The sequence below is a fragment of the Rhamphochromis sp. 'chilingali' genome (genome assembly GCF_963969265.1).
Source record: "Rhamphochromis sp. 'chilingali' genome assembly, chromosome: 12".
Lineage (NCBI taxonomy): Eukaryota > Metazoa > Chordata > Actinopteri > Cichliformes > Cichlidae > Rhamphochromis > Rhamphochromis sp. 'chilingali'.
The window spans coordinates 25,838,838-25,863,991 of NC_137939.1; the positions used below are offsets into that span (position 1 = coordinate 25,838,838).

Below are 25,154 nucleotides of genomic sequence, written 5' to 3' on the forward strand. Positions count from 1 at the left end.
GTGTTCATTTTGCTAGTCTTTACGCAAGTCTGAGCACTCAAATCCAACTCAGTCCTGTCCCTGGAGAGTGAAAGAGTGCTTTGCATGAAAGGAATTCCTCTCTTATCTCCTTATTCATGAAAAGCTCATCATGTCTCTTGTTGTTTGCATACTGGGTCCTTTTTCTCCTCCCAACTTGCTCCCGATAAACACCTCCCTCTGCTCCCCTAATGTATGCCCACTCTTTCTCGTTCTCTCTCTCTCTCGCTCGCTTGCTTCCTTTTCTCTCCATCCCTCCAGAGGATTGTCTCTACCTTTCTTCTCTCAGTAAGGCGCAATCAGCCGTGGAAGTTATTGACCAGCAAGGCACTTAATGAGGCTGATACAACGAGTGACCAGAGACCTTTAACTTTTTACAAGCACACCTCATTAAAGTTCAAAAGCCAGATATGGTAAAAGAGCGGGGGAAAGAGAGGATTTCTTAAACACAATAAACCTGGGCTATGATATATTATCATTCCCTAAACCTGTGAAGAAACTGGGAATTGAAATGAAGCAAATGAGAGAGAGGAATATGGAAGATATACTTCTGAGTAGGAGGAGAAATGCTGAGACAGCCAGGGAGCTCAGTGGAGAAACTGGCTTTAATCTACACATCAAATAGGAGGAGAAAATGAGCACAGAAAGTGGCTTAGCTGGTGTGTGTGTGTGTGTGCACCTGTGTCTGCTCGAACAAACATGTGCATATTGGTGGGTGCGTACAGGCAAAGGGCTGATTACAATAACAAAGAGCTAGCACTTGGAAGCGATGTAGCAGCGTTTCACTTCAACACAGCCTGGGCCAGATAATTAAAACCAATAAAAAAAAAAAATCACACCACAATCTTTTTTCACCCCAAGCTTTTTTCTTTTGCCATCCTTTCGCTGTTCGTTTGGGGTTTTTTTATCTCTTATTTTTGAGAGAGGATAACTATCCACTTCAGTTTTAATGGATGTTCTCACTGGGAATGAACAGAATTCAAAAAAGAAGGAGTTGCTGAGGGAAAAAACCCTACTTTTTTTTTTTTTTTAAAAGCCCTACTTGATAGAACTGGTTTTGCCTTCAAAGCAGTACTTATGGTTGACTGCTGATTAAGTTGTACCAGCTAGAGCTAAGACTGCAAGACACTTGGGTGGTGATGCAAACCCCTCACAGCCTTTGGTATGTGACCACCTAAGAACTGCTTAGACCTTTGTAACACTGGTGTGTAGGAACACACACACACACACACAGCCAGGCTCTAGAAATTAGTATTCTAAAAATCGTGTACATAACTATGCCAGTGGTCCATTTAACTACTAAATGATATATTTGTGAGGACAGATTCTCAAGCTTGTGGACAGACTTGTGTAGCTATGAGAGCTACTGCAGAACAAATCAGAAATTTATGACTACCATTGACCCTTAGATCAAATTTTTCCTGGCCTGTGATTGGCTAACCTCTTGCAGGACCTCCGACCTGCTGCCTATGAGGTCACAGCAGCTGCTGTCAAAAGTGTCCGTCTCTGCTTCCCCCCCCCATCTTCTCTTATTTATTTCATGGTTCCCTGCTGTCTTTTCCCACACTCTTCACCAGCTCTGTGCTTGTTTATGCTTGACAGGAAAAGAATGAGCCTCTCACCCTCAACTAACTTTAACTTAAGGAACTAACACAGATCAGCATACACCAGAAGAAAAAGAGCCCTGAGATAGCACATTGCGAGGAGCCGCTTCAGAGAAGAAATCTAGATGTTTCAGTTGCTCCAAAAGAAACAGGCCTGGGGGGGGGGGAGGCAGAAGGTTTATGTTTGTTAATAAGAGCCCCATCTCACCTCTACCAGGTATGAGACGGCTGGAGTGTTAAAACGTGGGGCACACAGAAAGAAGAAAGTGAGAAAACAAAAGGCCACAGTACATTAAAGGAGGGAAATAACAGGTTTCCAACAACAGCAAGGATGACAGGCTGCGAGAGACAAGGCGCCCAGCGTACACGTGAAAGCGAAAGGAGAGGAAAGAATGGGCTGAAGGAGGTGTGGAGAGTAACACAGGGCTCCTTTGGTTCTGGAGGGAAAGAAAAACAAGAGGGCCCAGCTGGTGTGGGGGAGGAAGGAGGTACAGATAGGAGAGGTATAGGGTGGGACAGGAAAAGAGGGAGAAGAAAGATGCAGCTTTATTCCCCTCAACTCAGGCGTTTTCGTCTCCCTTGTGCGAGTGGCTCTGGGTGTGATTCACTCATTGTTGTGAGGCTCCTTTGCAAGAATGAGTGTGTGTATGTGTGTTTGTGTGTGTGTGTGTGTGTGTGTGTGTGTGTGTGTTAAGTCACTCACAGCTGTCCTCCTCCTCAGTGATAGCGCTGACAACATAGCAGGCGTACACGAAGCCAAGGAGCTGCGAACACACAAGCAAACATAGGAGGTTAGACACCACAGACCTGCAAGGCTGAAGTTAAGCTGCTGAGTGCTTTCCTCGATAGACAAAGAGACAATAAAGGAGGAAAATGGGTTTGTTCTCCGCATCCTTAACTGGTGATGCAACACTGCTCAAAGAGCAGGGTCAAAGCCAGAATAACTTGTTCATTAATTAAATCTTTCTGTGAACAAGAATATCGAGTAATCATTAAAGACATTTATTGAGCAAAAACATTTTAAAAAGACACCTTACAAATTTGTGCTTTACTTCTTCTTCTTTTTGCAATTTTGTACAATTCTAATGAGCTTGGAAGTAAATATTTGGTATGAACACCTTTCTTCTTCTACACAGCCTGAACTCTCGTTCATTTGTCAAGATGATCCCACACTGCTTTAATAATGTTGAGGTCTGCACTCTGATAGTGTTCCATTGTGTATCCACGTATGGCTCTACTGCAGTGCCAGTATGGCGTGCTGAAAAATGAAGCCCTTGCCAATCAGACCCTTTCCAGATGGCGTTCCAGTGTGGCTCAAAATCTGAAAGAACTTTTCTGAGTTCATAATTGAGATAACTGTAGCCCCAAACCGTGACACATTGCACGTAATGCCGAGATATGAAAAGGTTTTATGGTAACAGCTCTAAGGGAATCACAAATATTTGCAAAATAATCTTTTATGCCTGGCAATTTGTGCCATCATTAGTTTAATTGTAGGTTCAACTAAAGAAATTAGATCAAATGATGTGTTTTTGCAACAGACTGCTTGTAACAAAGTGCCTAAAACTGGTTCTTTGCTAAGCTGTCTGTTTATGTGCAGACACAACACTGATTCATAACTTGAGTTAGATCCCTTTTTTTAAATGCTTGAATGATTCACAGGTCAGTATTAAGTGGCTTAACAAAAAAACCCAAAAACAACATTCCTCGGAAAATGATCAGGTACAACGCCTAGACTGAAAATGACTAAATAAGCAGCCAGTGTCCAAAGAAAAACTTTGGAAGACCTCCATAAAGTGTCTTGCTTTATATAACTATTCCTCAAGAGCACTTTAATAAAGACAAACAAGTCCTGCTCCTTGGAAGTAAAGTATAAAGACATGAGAGGTGTCTTAAGCACTGTAAATACCTGCCAAAGCACTTAGAAATTCTCTTTTGATAATGTGATATCCCTGTGGTGAGGAATCCTCAGAGAACTGCCATCTGACTCTACAGTTTCCCTCTGCTCTACAGAGCTTCATAGCGCCTCTCAGCAGTGTGGCTGGAGCTTTACTGTTTTGGACCATTCTTACTGCTGATACTAAATGTTTTTCTTGGGAACCAGGCAGCAACAATAACCTCTAAAAACTCTTTGCCACAATACCTGCCCGGCATAGAAAGGCAAAGTTAGTGTCTGGCTGGAATACACAAAGGAACATTTAGTCAGTAAAAGATACTGCAGTCGAGGGTTTCTGCCAGAAACGTTGTTAAGCCCAGTGGCTGGATTTGGCCCCACAGTGGGAGATTTAATGTTGCACTCTATTAGCACAGTTCTATTCACCAGCTGCTTCTGGTGAAGAGAAAGAGTCAAACACAGGGGAGTTTATTTCCCCTTTCTACCAAGAAACGTAGGATACAGCAGGAGAAAAACACCAAGTCACGGTTTCCCTGAGTACACATTAAACAATAACTGAAGGAAAAAGTGTGTTTAGTCATAACACTTCCCCATTTCTTTGTTTTCCATTTTATTTCTACTAACACTGCAACTCTTTGAGCTTTTAGACACTTATAAAATACATTAAATAACCCAACAGCTGCAACTTTTGTCACCAGAAAAATGTCCCTATGCTCAACCCTGTCCAGGATTCAACCTTGGCTGATAGAAAGAAAAGTTCCCTCCCAGAAAATAAAAATACAAAGCCATTATTATGATAGCATTTCTCTATACTGGCTGTATATGAATAAGTGTGTGTGTGTTCGCTCTAACTGTAATTTGCTTTACTTTGGCTGTAGGTTATGGAGTGTGCATAGAGTGGTTGCCCGTGTCCACAAACACAGCAGAAAGCAGCAGAGCCAGCACACAGCTGACTATAGGAGGAACACACATGTGGGGAAACACAGCACTGGGAATGGCCCGTGGCACTGGCAGATGGCTGTCATCAACTCAGAAATATACACAGCGAGTCTCTGCACCCAGCCACCCATCCATCACTTGGCACTCTGCCATGCCAATTAAAACAGCGTCGGGCACGCTGCCCTGCTCGCACACTGGGTTCACAAACACAAAACCCGAGGGGGTAATGACTGTGCGCGATGATATCTATTTATGTAAGATTCATTCAACATATAACTCAGCTTGGCTGATGTAATTATAGATGAAACAAAGATAATGTGCTGTTCGTCTCTGTCGTTTGCGTTTTTGCTCCATTTTACGCACGCACAAAATCTGTTGGACCTTCACTGAAGTTCCAGATGTAGATTAAATGTTTTATTTATGAGTGAAAAGCAGGTGTCACATTTAGTATAAAAGGGAAGGTCTCTGTCTCTGTGTGGGCTAGATAAGATACTCTTCTTTCTGCTTCGCTGTCACTATATTTTTTCTTTCTAATATCTAATTGCTGGTCTCACCCCATCCATTACACTGGCAGTGAAATGGAGGTGAATTAGCATATGTATAAAGCCAGTGTCAAACACAAGATGGTGTTAACAGCAGGGGGCACACCCCGTTTTTCAATTTTATTGTGTCTCGGTGTGTGTGCCCATGTGTGTTTTGCCTGTAAAAGTGTGTGCTCTTATGAGTTAATATATGCATGAGTGCATGTTGATTTAAACTTCATAAAAAGGGCCCTGATTTCTCCAGTCTGGGGTTGACCCAAACACAGGATAGGCAAAGCATCAGCGTAGAAGGCCAGAGCAGGAAGCAGATGCCTGTGTAGCATACACAAGTGAGTCGAATTAAAGTGCGCGTCGACATAAACTGTCTACGTAAGGTTTGTTGGATAACTGAGCTGCCAGAAAAGCTTTCATGTGCTGCTTCATTGATTTTGTCGGTGTCTGGACATTCTTTCACGAATAAATATTTTGCCATTTTGATTGAATACCTTTGCTGTTATGATTATGGCAGTGAAGAACAATCTAATAGTTCATGGTCAATTCAGCGATAGCAAAGAAAATATGGGCAGTAATTTTAAAGCAAAGCTATGTGCACTGCAGTGCAATTACCCAACACTGCTTTTGCCTAATACATGTAGAAGCAGGTTGCTGGTGGTACAGATGTCTGGCAGATTACACTGTAATGTGAACAGGGTAATTCTAGTGTGTACCTTTTGACAGATGAAAATTATTTCCTGTCTCTTAACAATCGAGAGATGCAAAATTGTGATTCATAGTATCATAAAATGCTGAGATGTTTTGGTGTCTGATATAACAATTTTACTGACTATCAACCGAAGCCAAACACTCAAAGTGTGCCCATCGAACGGTCAGGCATGGGAAATAAATGCTGACAGCAAGACAGATCAAACACTGCATGTTACAGCTGATTTTTATCTTCCATTCCTCTTTTATATGGTTTCCACTAAATTTGGACAATTTAGGAAGAATCAGGTCAGGATATTTTTCCCTGTTGTGCTTTCTCAGATTTAGCACACAGCAGGAAATAGTCTGCTTCAGATGCGTTTGCGCTTCTTCAACTACTCGGTGCGGTTAAAGCGAGACTGCTGCCTGCAGGCGGGAACACACATGATTCCAATTCACAAACAGTAAATGCACAGTTTTATTAGCTGCGCTATTCATGCACTGGTTCAATCCCAACACCACACAGACTTTGCACAAAGGAGCTGGCAGGTAGAAGACTTAATGTCATAAGCCTGAACCAACTCTGTCAGGTGATGTCTAGAAAAGTCAGGACTGCAGCTTTGATTTTATGTGTAAAAAGCCGAATTTTGGTGTCTGATAGAGCTCTGAAACTCCCACTGACAGCAGACCATTTTCACAAAAGCAGTTTGCAAGTACTGACGCGTAGCTCACAAATGGGAAAACTTCATGTGTCAAGAGGCCAAAAAATTCCAGCAGTTCTCCTGTTAACAATTAACAGCTAACAAATTACATCTCTCTTACTCATTCGCTCATAACAACTGGCTGCAGGAAAGTCGGACACTGCATGTTAGAGCTAATCTTAAACCGATCTGTCTTCAAGTCCTTTTTTATATTGCTTCCATGCATTTAGTGCGACAGGAAATGCGATTTAAAAAAATTCAGAGACGCGAACGCTGGGCGGCTTTTTGCTGGAGGCAGCAGCCAATATAGGTCGGTGTCCTCAATAACAAGTGACAGAGCTCCACTTATGTATCATTGCATATTAAGCGTCCTTAAATGAAGCTAATAAAATGCCTGTCTCTCTGTGTCTCACACTCAAACTTACACACACACACCAACACACTCAGTTTTCGGCACCTATGTGTAGAAATGAATGTCATATTAATTAAGCACATAAAGCCCCCGCATGTCCTCGGTGACTTGACCTCAGTCTTTCTGTGAAGACGTGCCACACTAAAGCCAACTAATTTGGCTGCCAATCATTTTTCCTTCTCCTTTGCGCTGTGCACTTTATGTGTCTTTATAGTAGTCACTTTTCTAAACACAGGTCTATATGTTCCTGTCACTCTGCGATCTGCAAACCTCCTCTACTCTCTTTCTCTCCAGCCCTCGGTGATTCCCGATTTTTGGCTCTTCTAACACTAAATACCACTCTCTTCTTTGTTTTCTCTCCTTTGTCTCCGGGGCTGCTGAGCAGTGAACAGTGATCTCCAGAATTAATAACACAGAGAAAGAAGCAAGCAGGCGGACAATTGGATACTATAACTTCAGTTCAGGAAAACAAGTAAAGATGTCCTCCAGTGGGTCTTCATGCTGCCGAGTGAACTAAGCAGGTATTAATAGTATTTCAGTGCCATTTGCATTTCTTCTCTCAGATAATGAGGCCGAAGAGAAGTTAAAGGCTCTGACATTAATGTGTGTGTGAGTGAGAAGATCAGGCACAGAGCTAGAGAAAGGTTACTTTTATTTGCATAGGCTAATGAAGGTCAAGTTTACAATGAATGTGTCTGTCCAGAAAGACACAAAGCCACCTTTGAAAATAGACTTTCACTCATAAACATCAATCCACTGGGCATGCAGCTACTTTGGTCAACCGCTGTAAAATGAATGCAAAGTGCAGCTCACGATGCTCTGGTGTCAGTTTTTCAGGAAACGAATGTCAGGAAATCACTAATGTTATTTAATTTTGATCGAAATCATAAAACATCGAGTTCATCACTTGGAGATTATGAATGTGGATGTTAACTATAAAATCGGACCTGCCTGTGGTTTTCCAGTAAAAAAAAGTACATTTGTCGTTGAGATATTTTAGTCATGCCTGATTGGAGCTGGTAGAATAAAAACCACTTCATGTCTAATCTGAGTCAGACAGTTGTGCTCTCGCATGCAGCTCAGCCAGGTAAAGTTAAAGGCTGCAGTTCATGTGTGATAATGACTTAGGAAGGCATTCGTTAGTTACAGCTTTTCTAACTGGAAGAAATGCTGCTTTACTATTTCAAATAAGTAATTTGATATTCATATAAATGACAAATATCAACAAAGGATTTTGTGAAAGATAATTAAGACTCCACAAAAAAAAATATTTGACAGTTTATGAAAATACTGATCATTAGCTTTTTTCGGTCACATTAGAGTAGGTAAAAGGTAGCCTCTTTGCAACTAATGCTGAAATTGTGGTTCACTAGTGGTAGCATGTTGGGAGTCCATGGATATGAGAGGAGAAAACATCTGTGGATGGATAGAGTGCATAAAATATGTGTTAAAACTGGTCTGTGTGCTACTACTCATCTCGTTGTTGCTTTTTCCAGGCGGCTGGGTAGAGAGTAAAGTTAGGGCTGCTCGATTATGGCAAAAATGGTAATCACGATTATTTTCACTGAAATTGAGATCTCGATTATTTGACGATATTTATTTAACCCTTTAAGACCTACTATAGAACCAAGTCCGCCAGAGCTTATATTATTTTTTTACATGTTGTAGTGCCATTTGTGGGAGCATTTCAAGTTGCTAAATAACTGTTATAGCCCATATTTTAATAATATGTATGCATTAAGTCCATAGTAACTACATTAATTGCAAAAAAGTGCAATAAATTACAAAAAAAATTGAAAATCGTTTTTGTTTTTTTTTTTACATATATTTCTACTTGGAGAAATTTAAGAGGTTTATCCCTCAAAACTTTAAATACAAAAAAGTTGCAAAAAAATAGTTTACAACAACAGGAAATTTATTTTGAGTGTCTTCATAGTTTTATCTTGGAGATACACCAATTTTTATATACTGCAGGAAAAACAAAAAAAACAATCCTATGATGCAAATTTGCAAAGAAAACAGCAGGTGCATCAAAATAAACTATTTCCAGCAGTGCAATTCGAGCTCTAAGCAGGGGCGGAGCGGGGGGGTGGCTTACGGGGCTTAAGCCCGGGTTGTTTTGTCAGAAGCCCGGGGTATTTTGGAGTGTAATTTTTTCATAGTTAGATGCCTGGCTGACAACTGTATAAAACAAAAAGTACACACAATATTCGAAGCACATAGTGCACACTGTGGGAATTTACGACTGTGCGTGAATCCCCCCCTGATATTGGTATGATCCAAGCTCAGGCACTAAGCGACTGAGCGAGGGGGCGGGGCAGCTGCTGCCCGTGAGTGCGCTGTTGGAGAGACGGAGCCAGCCATACTAAGGAGAGCTTAAGTTTGACCAGGTACCAAAGCAAATCATTCGTACCGTACAAATAATGTAAATATGACGGTGCATCACGAAAGATTGATATGAAACTGATCACTTGACCAATATTACCTTACTTGCTCTTCAAGTGAATCAACAAATGGCGAAATGAAAAGCCGAACAAATGCTATTTTTTTTAGAGAGTCTTAGCTTACGTGTGTTTATTTCATATTTTCAGTTCTTACCCTCCCCGACTAAATCGGTTTCAGTTATGTACTGAAACATAAGAATGGACATTCGAGGGTTCTTTCAAAGAAAAAACTCAGGTAAATGTTATTTTATATATTATGCTTTGTATGTTGTTCAGTATATTTCTATGCAAAACAAGAGGGATTTCAGTACACAGCAGGATATTCACATTTGTAACCAGATATTTACATACACTTTAGGGAGAAAACATAAAACATTTTTACTGTACAACATCAATTTAGAGTAAATTTTTGTTTTAGATAAATATTGAAATATATTTTGAATTAGTTAAATTTCAGAATAAAGAGAGACAGAGCTATTTTTATCACTTTCATCAAATTTAGGAGTACATGTACACTAAATTTATTGTTAATTAATAAGAAAACTCCAGACGATTCCATTCTGAGCTGAAGAAGCTTCTGATAGGTTAGTAGAGTCCATGTGAGTAAACTGGTGGCACAGCTGTGGATGCATATAAGGCAAAACACAGAGCCTGTTTCTTTGACATGGGAAAATCAAGAGATATCAACCAAAACACCAGGAAAAGAACTGTGGAGCTCCATAAATGTGGCTCAAGTTTGAATACAATTTGGTGCCATTTGCAATTAAGAAATACAGATAGTTTCTCTCTTTACTCTTAAAGTTAACAAATATGTTTTTATATTTATCAATCTAAAAAAATAAACATTTAGTCTGATTTGATGTTACAATTAAAAAAGTGTTTTTATCTGAAGAGTAAATATCTGGTTTCAACTGTATATTTGATGATTGTCAGCACAAAGAGGGAGAGAGAGGAGAACGAGGACAGAACAGATGAACAAGAGCAGGTGAGACACACATGTTAGTCAAATGGTTGTTTACCAAAAGTATCACCGTATCATAGGTCCTCATGTATCTCGTACCTAGTGTTTCTTTTTAGGTTTGTTATTTTTCAAATTCTGTATTTATTAAGTTCTGCAGGCTTGTTTGCACAACAAGGCTAAATAATTATATAAACTTTTCTCAATCTAAATATTGTACTTTGGTAGAATTAAAAAATAAGTGTAGTGCAGGTCTATGATGATTTTTAGTGCTATCATCTAGTTCTGATTCTGGTTCTGTCTTGGTTAAGTCCTCAGTCCTCCTGATTTTGAACTGTTGTAGTCCTGTTTTAATTCTGGATCAGTTCTGGGTCTGGTTGAATTGGGGTTTAGTCCTCGTGTCTTGATACAGCCCTGACCTTGTTCTGCCTTGCTGCTTAATTAAAAAACTAGTTTAAGGTGTCCTGCACATGTGATATATATTTTTCCCTATATGAAGTCATTCTTTTTTGAACAGAGCCTATTAATCTTTCAGTCATTTCTACACCCCCCAAAAAAAAAAAAAAAAAAAAAATCCCACATGCATACTACTCTTTGGGCTAAGCCCCGGGTGTTTCAAATGTCTGGCTCCGCCTCTGGCTCTAAGCATCCCAGCAACTATTCAGAAAAGTCAAACATGACCAGTGTAGGCTTTTAAGGCCTACAAGTAAAAAACTACATTTCCGCGAAAATGACGTCACTTCCGGTTTCGGCCAGGAAATGGCGGACATGCAACAGTTCGGGCTGACGTCTGTTTCACTGTGGGAAGTGTTACGAACAGCTGATCGGATCGGCAAAGCGTGTTTCTGGAATATTACGTTTTTGTTCCTGCAAGCGCTTTTTATGCAATTTTTGCAAAGCTTTATGTGGAAGGAAACCGTGACCGAGGACAAGCTGATGGCATCAGATGTAAGTACAACTCCTCTGGTTTCATATGCAAAACAAATTATTGCGCTAGCTTACGTGGTTCAGGTTCTACAGGGATTTAAAAATAGTTACACAAAACGGAGCGTGCTGCTCTGACCGGATTTAAAGGGTTAACAATGACTTTAAAAAATAATATAAAATAGTGTGCAACACCACTGAAGTTTTTTTTTACCTCTCTTTTCAACCAACAGCAGTCACTCTCCTCTCCAAATAACTTCTGCTTAGCTTTCCGAGCTTCCCTCGGGTCCTCTTAATCAGCGGTCTCCAACCTTTTTTGCGCCACGGACCGGTTTATGCCCGACAATATTTTCACGGACCGGCCTTTAAGGTGTCGCGGATAAATGAGGGAGGGGCTAATAATCGGCTCAGTCATTTTTAATGATCGTTGAAAGCCCAGATCGTAATCGTGATTAAAATTCGATTAATTGAGCAGCCCTAAGTAAAGTTATAACACACAAAGAACTAAAGTGAAACCGAGTGTTAAAAACAATGCAAAGTGTCCACAGAAGCCCCTGTTGATACCTTTTTAGTCTTTGATTCTTTTTAAACTTCTTCCTTTCCTGGTGATTTCTGCTGTTGGTTTCTTCCCTGCTCTGGTTCATTTGTCAACCAATCAGCATCCACAGCATATACAGCATCATCTGTGTCCAGCAACGTGCAATTGGGATTTTGAAGGACTTTATGGAAGCACGCTTATAATGTTTCAAAACCTCTCTGTATAACGTCCATCGCAAAATACATACGCAAATTTGCACTATTGCGATACTACAAAAAAAAAAAAAAAGTTGTGGTTGTTGGGAAGCAACTTGTCACCAAACAATTGCAGTCTGCCTTGGAGTGACTGCAGTCACTGCCTGACACAGTGCAGTTTGTCAAAACTATGTATGTAGACGTGCTGCCAGCATGTTGCAAGCAACTGGAGTCAATCTGTGCTGAGGACATCAGCCCTGCAATTCATTTTTCCAACTCAATTAGTTGCCAGCAGGTCATATTCGAGGGTTGCCTGGTATTTTGCTGTTAAATAGCTGTTTTGCAGCAATTGCATCACTTTTTGTGGAGGAATTTCAGTTTCAAATCTGAGGCTCTGGCTGGACTCTGCATTTCCGATGAACATAGACTACAAACGAGTCGTAATTTTTCCAGATTTATCAAAGTTAATCACCATATTATCACAAACAGATTGCATTTAATTGCCAACTTGTTCCCATTCAGCCACAAACTGATAGAAGACTGACTGTCTTATTGCTGTTTTATCACCATCCATCACTTTGAAGACAGCAACTGACTGCAAATGGTCACAGGCCTGACCCCCTCCCCTTCAAAGCAACCATTTCAAAGGCAACAAGATCTCAAGTTGTCTCCAGCCACTGTTTTGCCTTGCACAACTTCAGCCTTAGTTAACAGTTTTAGCCCCATATACTGCTCTTTCCACCATGCCACACTTAAATTCAGTTTATCTCAAGACGTCGTCAGTTCTTTGCTGCCTGGTTAATGCATGTGCTCGTAACGACGGATATCTGGGTCGATCTGACAGCTAATTAACACAGTATTGACTGTGGCTCAGTGTCAGGAGAAAACTCACTGAGTGCACTACAATTAAAGGAATTTGCAGGTAAAACATACCACATGGGAGAAAGGGGGAGGGGATGCAGAGAGGCGCAAAACAGATAGAGAGGTGGTACAGATGTCCTGTAGGTTAATTGCACAGGACTCTGCCTGAGAATAAGGTGCCAACTCATCTGCAGAAAATTAGATGTGTGTGTTCGTGTGTAGACAGCTGCATGTTTAATGACAAACCATTATAAGGGAGTGCACAGTCCACATTTATCAATGTTTTCTCCCACATACGCAAGAACACGGGTCTGTACAGCTGACATACAACCACAAGGCATTGGGAAGTGTCTGCGGTGCTTATTTGCATCTTCCACATCAAGTAACTGCACTTAACAGCGTGCTAATGTCACACAAACACAACAGGCTTACCCAAGCAGAAATAAAAGCTGCATAAAGAAAGCAAACACAGGCTGTTCTTCACACGCTGCCCCACACAATAGATTTTAGATGAAGTCTGAGTGAAGGAAGGAAAAATGGGGCTCTGTGGGATAAGAAACGAATGGACTGAAGCCGAAACAAGAAGGTAAATAACAAAACAAGTAGGCGCTCAATGAGCAAACAGGTAAGCGAGCATCGCACTGGAGATGAAGTTAACTCATTTAAACTTGCTTGTGTTTCACTTCCACGTTCTCCTCTGTTGACTCTTCTTTTTGCGCTCTCTCTTAAGTTTAAAAAGACCAAATACTATAATAAGATAATCTTTATCCTTCACCCTGCAAACCAGATTAACAATTAAAGCTCTTGGCCGAGACAGCCTTTGAAGTATAACAGCGACCAGTTGCTTTTTTTTTTCTCCCCTTCTTCTCCTCTGGTCTTGAGGTCGTTCTCTTCTCCTCTTCGCTTTTGGCTGCAACCAACAGCCCTAATAACTGCTCACTACTGCATTATAAATCTTTTAATCCCAGAATCTTTATAATCCTTTGAGGCAGAAGCTGTAAAACTTACAGTGCAGCTAAAACGCAGTGTCAATGCTGACATATCAGAGAGGTGCTTTGTGCCATTGTTATACTGGACGATGCACAGCTATTTAATGTTTTTGGAGAAATCCTCCACATGGCTCCCAGTGCATCTTACACAAAAACAGAAAAAAAAATGCATTCCCAGTAGTGCTGCTCAGCACGAGAGCTGGAATAAAGAGCATGGACTAAAGGACTTGCCAGAGAGAGCACTCTGACCTCTCCGATGTATCAGGGGGCAGCCTGGGTGCCCGTGATGTTTTAACGCTGGTGAGCTGAGAGATTCTCAACAGCCAAAGAACACACACAGACCCTGTAGACAAACAGACCCCAGAGTAGTGATCACAGCGGTCTACTCATGCCAACCCTGCTGAAAATACCCATCTAATCAACTGCGGCTGCTTCATCCACCATATTACCCTGCCCCCTGGTGCTAAAGCAAACTGCGCCTTTAAAACAGAGAGTAGACCGACATCACAGAGCTGTCAAAGCGCAAGAGAAAAAGGAGCACAAGTGACACTGAGTGAGCAAGAAATGCATTGTCATCGTTTGTTGTTTAGGTTCTTGTGAATTTGAATGACGTGAAGGTCAAACAGTGCGAGATCTGTTCAGGAAAAAGACAGGAAGACGGGCTGAGCTGTGAGAATGTGATGTGGGAAAAACATGAAAACAGAGGAAATGAGCAATGGAACGAGAGAATGACGCACACTGCCGATTCTCCCGTTATCAGCTTCCACCCATTGCGGGTTTCTAGGGAATAGAGATGCAACAGAAGAAAGCATTGCCTGTGGCAGCAATAACCTACGCTAAATGATATGATATCTGCGTGTGTATGTGTGTACACGAAAGCACTTTCTCCGGCTGTTTTATGAGTAGCACAGCATCTCAGACAGCTTTCACTGTTCCCTTTAAGCTCGTAAGAGTTATGTCTACAGATGTAAACTCAATTTCACATCCTGCACCATTTTTCTTTTCCTTTTTTGGCCGTCTTCCTACCCACACTCTACCTACCACACTGGAAATGTTTTCTCAGACACAACTGTTTTATTTACCAGTAAAGCAAGTTCACAGGAGTGAAAGAAGAAAGACGGAAGACGGGACGATACAGAGAGACGACAAAAACAACTGTGGGTTTTCTGCTGACTGCATTGATCTTTTAATGACTCATTCTTATAACGGTACTATGATAACCAAACCCAGTAAACAGCGATGTGTACTATAATATCGATTTAGTGAAGGCAACAAAGAATAGAAGGACAGAGATGAAGGAAAATATCCCTCGCAGTGATAAATGAATAATACATTAACCCAGTTCGAAAAGGTTGCCTCCACTTCAAGCTCATCCTTCAAATCTTGAAGTTCCTTTTTTGGCTGAATGTTGCCTGCAGCAGCAGTAAGCAACAAAACAAGGCAGACTCCCCCTAACCCAAAGCTTTACTTCTGAAGCCCTTCCATCCAGCTTATGACAAATCTGAGCTGATAGATGACAGCGATGCCTCCATTATTGGCCGATGGATCCACATTTTTCAACTTAATGAAACATGCTCCTTGGAGCCCAAACTAAATATTTAATGGTCTCTCACTGCGACCTTGAAACCCTTCTAACAAAGACAAAGGGACACCCCACTTTCTTCCTTTTCTTTTCAACCATCCCTTCAGCTCTTTCTTTTTCCCCGTCTGGCCCCGTTTTCCAGCGAGAGAGGAAAAGGGGACTAACCAAAACAACAGTGGACATCTCAAAAGGATTCAATTTTCCTAAGCAGAGCCCTGCATTTACCCGGAGAGGAAGTGGGGATACAGGGAAAACGATGTCACTCGTGACGCTAAGATTTCAGTACCAATTTCCCTGCTCCTCTAGGGAACGAGTCCCGTGGAGTTGCAGTTGAATGCTTGGTTGAACAATTTTATGTAAATTGCAGGCAAAAGGGTGTTGCCATCTCATGTGGAGTAGAAATCCAACGAAGGCGAAGGATAAACCAATTCACTGTGCATAATGCAAGTAGTAATGAGGTTCAGCGAGAGTGCCGGGGCTGTAAAGTGAAGCCAGCCATTTTATTATCCTTCTCCGTGGGGGCCATGGGATGAATGGTAAAATCCAGTGCTTCTCATGGCTGGGTCCCTTTGCTTGTTTCCAATCTATCAAACTGCATTCACGACACTTCCCCAGTTGTAAATAATTCCAGCATTAGATAAAATCAACAGGACTCTGAAACACACTGGTACATCGTAGTTCAAGGCTGACAACATCACTGTGTGTTCACTCTCTCTTTCTGTCTGTCACCTACTGCCAACATTAACTACTCCACATGTATTAAAGTGACAATAACTGTGAAAAACAGGTGTGGGTGTGTCACGGTGGAGTCAGAGGGTAAGTGACTGTTAGTGTGAGTAAATCTGTGCCATTGTGCGTGTCTTGAACCCAAAACTTCATGCAGAGCTGGTCACCAAGAGTGCCCCGGCACCCATCCAGGATTGGGGCAGTCGGTCATATATATGTGTGTGTGTGTGTGTGTGTGTGTGTGTGTGTGTGTGTGTGTGTGTGTGTGTGTGTGTGTGAGTGAGAGAATGTCCATGCTGGCAGGATGGGAGTTTTTTGGCGAATTGATACAGAGCTTATAAAGAGAACAATAACAGTCCTTCCAGTGTTTGAGTAACCTGTTAGCATCTGGCAAGTCTGAGCCTCAGCAGACAAAACAACTGAGCAATTTTTCATTTGGAGACCAGGGCAGAGGAAGCTGTCCCGGACAAAATAACTTAAGCTTAAAGTAAGACAAAAACATCACCTTCCTTTCTATTCTGTTCACATTTAACTCACAGATATCCAACTTACTGTGATACAATGAAGTCCTGGCCATCTAGACTCAGCGTATGAACGGTATTTTAATGTGCATAATGTCAGCGGGTATTGTTAACTTGTACTCACAGCAACAAGAATCTGTGCCCCACTGTGCATGACCTCAATGTACTGATAGTCCACGAAGCAGCCCATGACAGTGATGTAGGAGTGGCTCTCCGTGGTATGGACCCCAGGAGCCTGTGGCATCTCTCTCCGCACACAGCCGGGGCCATGTTCACTCCACCAGGAATGATGAGCTGAGATGTTAAATGTTAGCAGGTCACTGTCCTGGAAGGAGAAGGAAAAACATTAACTTCTTTGCTAGGACTGTATTCTTTAGTTATTAAGCACATTCATGTATTTTTTATAAGGAAACCAAGGCTGGCTTTCAAAGCAACCAAAGCACCGATGCTCAAAAGGCAGGGAGCTTAACTTTGGAAACTTACAGAAGCTGTTGGAAGACTTTTTATGATTGTAATCCTTTGCTGAAAGGGTTGGTTCATAAAATTACAGACAAGCATCTTTAGACTGCTAATGACTCTCCAAAGCCTTACTTATGTTAGCGCTGCATTGAGCTGGTTCTCAAAACACAATATAACAACATGTTCACCGTCTTTCCTTAGTGTGCTAGCATGTCAACGTTATGCCAGTGCAGCTTTGACTAATAGAAAATCACAACCAGGAAAATGTGGTTTAAAAAACCCTTCAGGCAAACATAGTGGTGACAATTATTACACTTCATCCAGCTGCAGAGCATCTGGTTCATTTGAAGGCAATCCACCAAATAACTCAACACTAACGTTTTAGTGCAAAAATTCTTAAATTTTGACCTCGCTGTAGCATTGAAGGGATTGCGAAGGTACACTCATCAACCACTTTATTAGGTACACCCTGCTAGTACCAGTTTAGACCAACTGATGCTTTCAGATCTGCTTTAAGTCTTTGTAGCATAGATTCAACAAGGTGCTGGAAACATTCCTCAAAGATTTTGGTTTATATTGATGCATTACACAGTTGCTGCAGATCTGATGCAAATCTCCCATCCCACCACACCCCAAAGCTATTGGATTGAGATCTTGTAACTGTGGAGGCCATTTGAGTACATTGGACCAGTGTGTGTGTTTTGAGTTTGTGACATGGCGTGTTATCCTGCTGGAAGTAGCCATAAGAAGATGGGTATATTGTTGTCTTAAATGGAATGGACATGGCCAGCAACAAGACTCAGATAGGCTGTTGCATTTACATGATGTTCAGTTAGTATTAAGGGGTCTAAGTGTGCCAAAAAATATCCCCCACACCATTACATCACCACTACTCTTAAACTTTGATACAATCCAGAATGGATTTCATTTTTTTATGTCAAATTGTGAAAACAAGCAGTCTAGTCATTCTCCTCTAATCTCTGTCCTTAACTAAGAACAACCTCCCAAAGAACTACCATTCACTAGATAATTTCTCTTCCCAGTACATCAGCAGTTTCTGAAATACTCACACCAGCTCGTCTGGCACCAACAACCGTGTCACTGTGTGTCACATGTCACTTAAATCACCTTTCTTTCATACTTGGATTTGAACTTCAGGAGGTTGTCGTGACCATGTCTGCACACAGATGAACACATTCATCTAATACAATAAGTGACCGTACATCACATGTATGTCAGGTATTTAGTATGAGCACATTTTCATGGCATTATATACTGAGTGGACTGAACTTGTCATACCAAAAAACACATTCTACCACTTAGAAAAAGTGCGATCTCTCCATGTAAACAGTTATTGTTTGCATTATTTTTTCAAATGTCTGCTTCCATCACTATATTTGACGTAAATAAAATAGCATTTATAGTTTAAAAACATTAAAAATGTCATAATTTCAAATCATCTATGTGCCTTTCCAGAAGCTGCTTGTTTCTCAGGATAACTTGGAAACATCTCAGTCCCTTTTTATGGAACTACTTTCTGAAAAAGAAAAAAAAACAGCATAAATGATAATATTAATGCCATCTTTCTGTTGACATCTTAAAAATGCACTCCTCTCTCTGGACCTCAATTGTCTTGGGTTGAACAGAGAAATCTTCAGAGGCTTATATCCTACATTTAATCGAGTAAAATCAAAAACAACTGCCGGACTAGACAAATAATATTTCAGAATTTGGCTGAACTAAATATTATTAATATGTGCATAAGTCTCAGCCAGGAGATCTGCTGTTTATGTGAGGTTTATAAATTCTTAAGCCATACTACAGCAATACTGCAGCTTTTGGAGAAAACTTTTTTATGCATAGAAGTCTGCACGGTGTTGCTCAATTTTTACACAACCATATGAGCTCATGGACACACACACAACCAAACACACACACAAATCAATACCCCGATACAGCAATCTAACCTTGCATCTGCCCCTCAGTGACAAGACATGCATTATTAACGTTGCCAAGTGCTGTCAGGAAACATCTGATTCCTATCAACCCCCACTGGCACATACATGGACACATCAACAACACATACATCATAATATAACCAGATTATAAGAGCAGGGGCAGAACTGGCTCAGGAACACCGATCTTCCGGCTCAGGATTCAGATGTTTAGGGGTTCCAGTCCCCAGAAGCTGTAGTCCACATGCCAAGATATCAAATCTAAATGTGCACCTAAGACAGGCATTTGCGTGCATAGAAGAAAGCACAAAAAAAAAAAAGTGTGTGAATGTGGCTCGCAGTGTTAGAGCACGTTGAGTGGTCAATAACACCAGAAAAGTGCCACATAAACACCAATCCATCTGTGCAGTCAGTAGCAAAGTCTTCAAGGAGTCAGAAAAATATTAATCATGATGCTGATATTATCACTCTTTCTTCTTGTAGATTACCTATCATCCCCCTCAGTTTCTTATTTTATTTTGCCATCATTCTGTCATTTTCTCAACAGTCACAAAAACAAGGACAGCTGAAGGTCAATAGATAGGATTGTGAGGACTAATGACTTGACAGATGCCACTGATGGATCCTGCAAGCGAAGGGAACCATCCCTATCCCAGCTGTAGCCATGCTCACAACTGCATTACGTCAGCAGTCGATACTGAAGAGGCTTTGGGCAATTTACTGTCAGGAGTGTTATTGTTATGCTTCCAGCACCCCAAAGCAGAAATCAATCCCCCCATATCATAGATTTAAGATTAGTCTACTGATGTTACTCAAACTATTTTCTCTAACAAAAGTCAATAGAGATTTAGAGACAGCTCTGTTAGAGGAATACTAGGAACACGAGGCAGTCTATGAGGCTAAACGTCGAAATGATTAGGCTCTTATTTAATTTGTCGTTTGTGAAATAAAAAGATTAGAAACTATGCTTGAGTGATCGCATTGGGGAAATAAACCTGCTTAGATGCTTTAGATTCTTCTAGTTCTGATTAGTCTCGAATTTACTTAAATTTCACAACCGTGAGCACACACCGTGAGCCGCATATTGATTCATGAGCTGGAAAGAAAGTGCTCGCGGTGGTCTTCTATCATCTCTAAAACACAGTCAGCAGACACAGTGTGTGCTGGGGATGAGTGACAGAGAGAGGCAGAGGGTAAAGTTTCACGCTCCGTTCACACTAAGGTGGATCGGTATGAAAATTTGTCCGAGTTATTGTTTTAAGATAAGAAAATAGAGGAGAAAAAAAACACTAAAAATTGATTTAAAAAAACCAAAACTAATGGGAAGTCGAGGGAGCTCACACACAGTCACATAAAGGAGAACTTAATCCCATTTGACTAACATCTGTCCAATGCTGTAGGAGGAGCAGGGATTTTTGTGAATTGCAGAAGAACGGACAACAGACTGAACATCACAAAAGCTCAAAAACTGTAATTTGTGATCAGCTGCTTTCGTCAAAATAAATTAAGCGATCACAGAGGTAGGCATATTTATGATAAACACAAAAGTAGAGTTTTCAGATTTCTCTACTGTGCAGCACTTTTATTCTTACAGGAAGAATAAATAATTGTCCTTTGACTTTCAGACCAGATAAAACTAAGATTAGGAAAGTATTTACTGTAAGTATTAGGCAATATTAGTCACATGTCAATTTCAGACAGTGTCTGCAGGTTTGGACACTATCTGAGCTGCGTTAAATCTACAGGTTTGATTTAGGCGAGAAGCTGCCAGGAATGAGTCAGGACAAAATGTTTCCTTTATGAGTTAAATTGAACATTACACAGATTTTGTACTAGACATCTGGCTGGCTGAAGTCTTTTTAATGTGTGGTCCAACTAATTTGGACACTGCCATTTTTATGTACAACCCCTCTGAAAAAAATTCAGAAAAAAAGGGTAAAATGTCAATTTTCTGTGAACCAGTGTCTCGTGTGCAAAGCATGAGAGAGAATTAAGACTGTGAATGACCAGGGACTCTTTAAAACAGAGGTGCGTGCAGAGTAGCAGGGGTCTGTCTGTCAGTCTGTGCTGTACCATGGGGGAGGGGATAAGGGATCAATAGGAGGTGACAGAGCATGTGGCATATGACTCTGACAACCTGCCCCCTCACTTTGAGGGTCTGGCTAGCACACACCACTCACACAAACACATGCACACCCTCCAGTAAAGTTCTGTCAACATCACTCAGAGCAAGCCAGATAAAATTAGCTGACGCTGTTTTATGATAAAATGTGTTAGGGTCCTGTGTGTCAAGTTTGGCCATGCATGTGTGCATGGGATATGGTTGTGTGCGTGTGTGTGCTCCATTAGCCAGCCTTTCTCCTGGCCACCATATGCAGAGCTTGGAGCCCAGGCCGGCTCCATCTGTCGGGTTAATGCCCAGCCTCAGCCCCGAGCAGCTGTCCCCTACAAGCCTCATTATTCTAGCAGGAACCATGCAAAAAAAATCACAACCGCCACACGCACACCCAGCGGACGCACAAAGACATTCGCAGTGAGAGACAGACACAATTGATGGAGCCAAGGACTATCACACAATGACAAAGCCGCCAGAGCCTGCCTGGGAAGGTGTTTCTGAAACTCATTTTGGCTGTCTGAGCAGGTGTCAGATGAACACTGCCGACAAGAATTCATTATTCTCAACGGTCAAGCCTGCAACTGGACAAGCTACCCATTAGTGAAGTGAAGTGGAGTGGAGAGGAGCTGCATTTTCTAGGCTTTATAAGTTTAGAATAAATAAAAAAAATATTTTTTATATATATGTATGTATGTATGTATGTATGTATGTATGTATGTATGTATGTATGTATGTATGTATGTATGTATGTATGTATGTATGTATGTATGTATGTATATCTATATATAGATATCTATATATATCTCTCAAAGGCACAATGAACAAAGTGAAAACACTTGGAGAAAGAGGGAAAGAGGAGGGGGGTAGAGTGAAGGTGACAACCCAAACACTTGCCTTTGTCTGGTTGAATACCAATTTGATCTGTGCTGAGGAACCACAGGGGATCCAGCCACAGAGAACTCAAAAGTATGCATGTGTGTGGGTTTCACACTGCTTTGGGAGGGATTGTTCCTGATTATTTACCTATTACATTTAAGCTTCCACTTGAAACACAGCAGGGTAACCCACAGGTCGACAGAAACGCACCAGCCAAATATAAGAAAACACACACATACATGCGCACACACATGCTGGGGGTGTTGCTGTTGTGGGTGAATATTGTACAGAATCCTCAAGGGAGTGATTTGTTCAGAGAGTGGATTCATAGATGGCTGTGTCACACATTCATTATACACTGCAAGTAATTGTGTTTACTCTGCCTTCACTGTTATTCTCACCAAGGCCTTCGGGCTTGTTCAGGCAGAAAAGACCTGGCGGCAATGCATCATATCTAATTAAAGCTGAAATATGTGTTCAGTGCCGATAAAGCTCAAGAAGCCTTAATTATGCTTTTATATTACATGGCAACAATTCTTATAGGTGCAGCCTGCATGGTGCAATAAAGCAACAGCACTGGCACAAGGTCAAAAGGAAGCTGAATCATTTTCAGGAAAACTATTACTTGAGGCTTTTTTTGTGGCTTCTTTTCCAGAGAACCATCTTTGCCTTCATCTGTCCTGGCTCTCAGGACAACTGCACCCTTTCTCTTTTGGAATTTGTAATCAAACCTCAAATTTGAAAACACTAAAAATTTAATTAGCTAGCCTTTCACAGAGATTTCACCCTCTGTCCTCGAGTGGAATAACAAAAATAAGATTTTAAACCTTATCTAAGTGTGGTTTTTGAAAACAAATGCCTTCCAACATGGTTAGAGAACACACCTACCAGAACCTGACAGTTACCCTTACAGGATTTAACCCACTCTCTGCTCATCATATCAACACAGATTGTACCAGACTGAACAACTCAAACTGAACACCTGCAGAACAAAAGCGTCAACAAAAAAGAAATGCAAAAAATTTTAATGGCCTTAAACAAAAGCAAAGGAAAGAAAGCAAGGATTCAAGACGTCCAGGTCTGCATCTGGTAACATAACTAAAGTGAGGCATATGTACACATTATAGCTCATTGTGCAGAAACTCTTGTATTTTCACTTAAACAAGCAGCTGTTTTTTATGTGCATTAAAGCTATATAAAAATTTAACAGTGCAAAAGCAAATTCCTTGCTGACAGTTTAACCAAAAGGCATTTCCAGTGGAAATTGGCCGACATACCCTCTGCATAACCATGTATAATATCCACAAAACTTAACGGAGGTTAAACACACACAATACGGTAATATTATGTTGAAGCACAGTACGTATTAATCCACCAGGCTCCTGACTACGGTAGCCGTAATGCTCCAACAATCCATCAAGAGTTGCAGCTTCGTAGCTTAGCAAAGTCGTATTAAAACTAGTTCTGTCAGCGTTAATCTCATTAAAATGACGTTAACGCCATAAGCGCGTTAACGCAGCAAATCTCCGTTAGCCAGTTAACGCGGATCGGCCCGTGCGTGGGGCTGGATGGTAGGGCTGTGCGATATGACCAAAATCTCATATCCCGATATAAGAATTCTATCGTCCGATAACGATATAAATCACAAAATTGTAACATTTTCTGTAAATTCTGTGAATCTCGGGCAGCTCGACTTGCGAGAAGTGTTTCCAGCTGCGCGTCATGTAGCTGGAGTCGAGTGTTTTAACAGATGCATGAAACTATACATTTCTAGACTTAAGTTGTAGCGGCCGCCGTTTTCTTTGTGAGTATTTATTACACGGCGTGCTGCGGGGAAAAGCCTGTTCTAATGTTTGAGTCGAAGGTTTATTTTTTAGCACCTGGCGGCTCTTTTTTACTTCTCATCCGTAAATAATCTGCTCTTTCATGTGATTTAGTTTATTTTGAAAAGTCTCAACAGGATCTTGAGCTTTATTGTGAAAGGTTTATGTGGAACATAAACAAGCGGACACGCAATGGTGTTACCGTTGTTGTTGCTAACGACAACACATAAAAACAGGCGCTTGTCCGTCTGTAGTGTGGTTATATTAAATATAAGAGAAAGAGAGAACTTTAAGAAATTAATATAGCCACTACAGTGGCCATCAAAACGATGAAAAAATATTGCCGTAAACAGTTTATTTTGCGACACCACGAAACAAACGATAGCGTAAAATGAAACGATAGACGTTTTTATATCGTCATCCGATATATATCGTTATATCGAACAGCCCTACTGGACGGTGCTAATGCGTTGACGCTGTGCAGCCCCAGGTTTTTCGGCCCGCTTGCATGTTCTACCAAAAACTGTGCTTTGGTGGGTATCTGACGGATGAAAACGAAACCAGTTCCACACTACTGAAGTTGGCACCATTTTTACAAACCAATTGTGGTTCATCTGTTTCATTCAACGATCCGCTTTTGCCCTTCACATTCTCTGTCGCCGCCATGCTTTTTTTCCGCCATGTGCATATGAAAACAAAGGCACTGCGCATGGGCGTTTTACCCATATTCTATGGGTCAGTTATATAAATATATCTGGCAAGTTAACTTGTGATTTTTATTTTTGGTTTATCATCAGTGCTACAATGGATTTCAAACAACACCATCACTCACATTTTGAATGTATATTCCCGGCCCTTTCTCTCTCATAATTTCGTTGCTAGCTGGCTCACTGACCAGGTTTGGCTACTATGTTACGCTTTTATTTAGTACTCAGAAAGTATTAGGGGTACATCTTACAAGTCACATTTTTTAATAATTAATTAAAAAAAGTGGGAATGTTTCCATCCACCTGCATGTGCACATACATAACAAACATTTATCTCAGGCACAAACAGTAACGCTTCAATGGGACGAAGACACATGAAGGAAGATCCTGAGAAAACAGCTAGGCTGGAATTTTGACATTCTCACCTTGGACAGGCCTCCTACTTCCAGGTAAAAACAGATGATGAAGACGTTCCAGGCTACCCAGATCGCGGCCCATACCGTGTACTGGAGGGGAATAAAAAACTGTTTAGCTGCAGGGAAAATTGAAGACAATATGACAGTTTCAAAATAAATGACAGGCTGGATGAATAAGGTAGTAAACAAAGAAAAGGTTGTGGTCACTGGGCTTTCAAACCTACATAGCTCTATACACATGCAGACACTATACACACACAAATTTATATGGAAG

General features: G+C 41.0%; 1 protein-coding gene across 2 annotated transcripts in view; it reads right to left on the reverse strand.

Moving 5' to 3' along the window:
* nkain4 (sodium/potassium transporting ATPase interacting 4) overlaps positions 1–25,154 on the reverse strand; it is a 57,764-nt gene that overhangs the window by 9,897 nt on the left and 22,713 nt on the right. For both annotated transcript variants that reach the window (XM_080898061.1, XM_080898060.1), the window contains exons 3-5: positions 24,890–24,970; positions 16,653–16,853; positions 2,326–2,386 (exon numbers count right to left, since the gene is read on the reverse strand). In XM_080898061.1, coding sequence (XP_080754187.1) covers positions 2,326–2,386; positions 16,653–16,853; positions 24,890–24,970 — 343 coding nt within the window. The remainder of the gene's footprint in view (positions 1–2,325; positions 2,387–16,652; positions 16,854–24,889; positions 24,971–25,154) is intronic.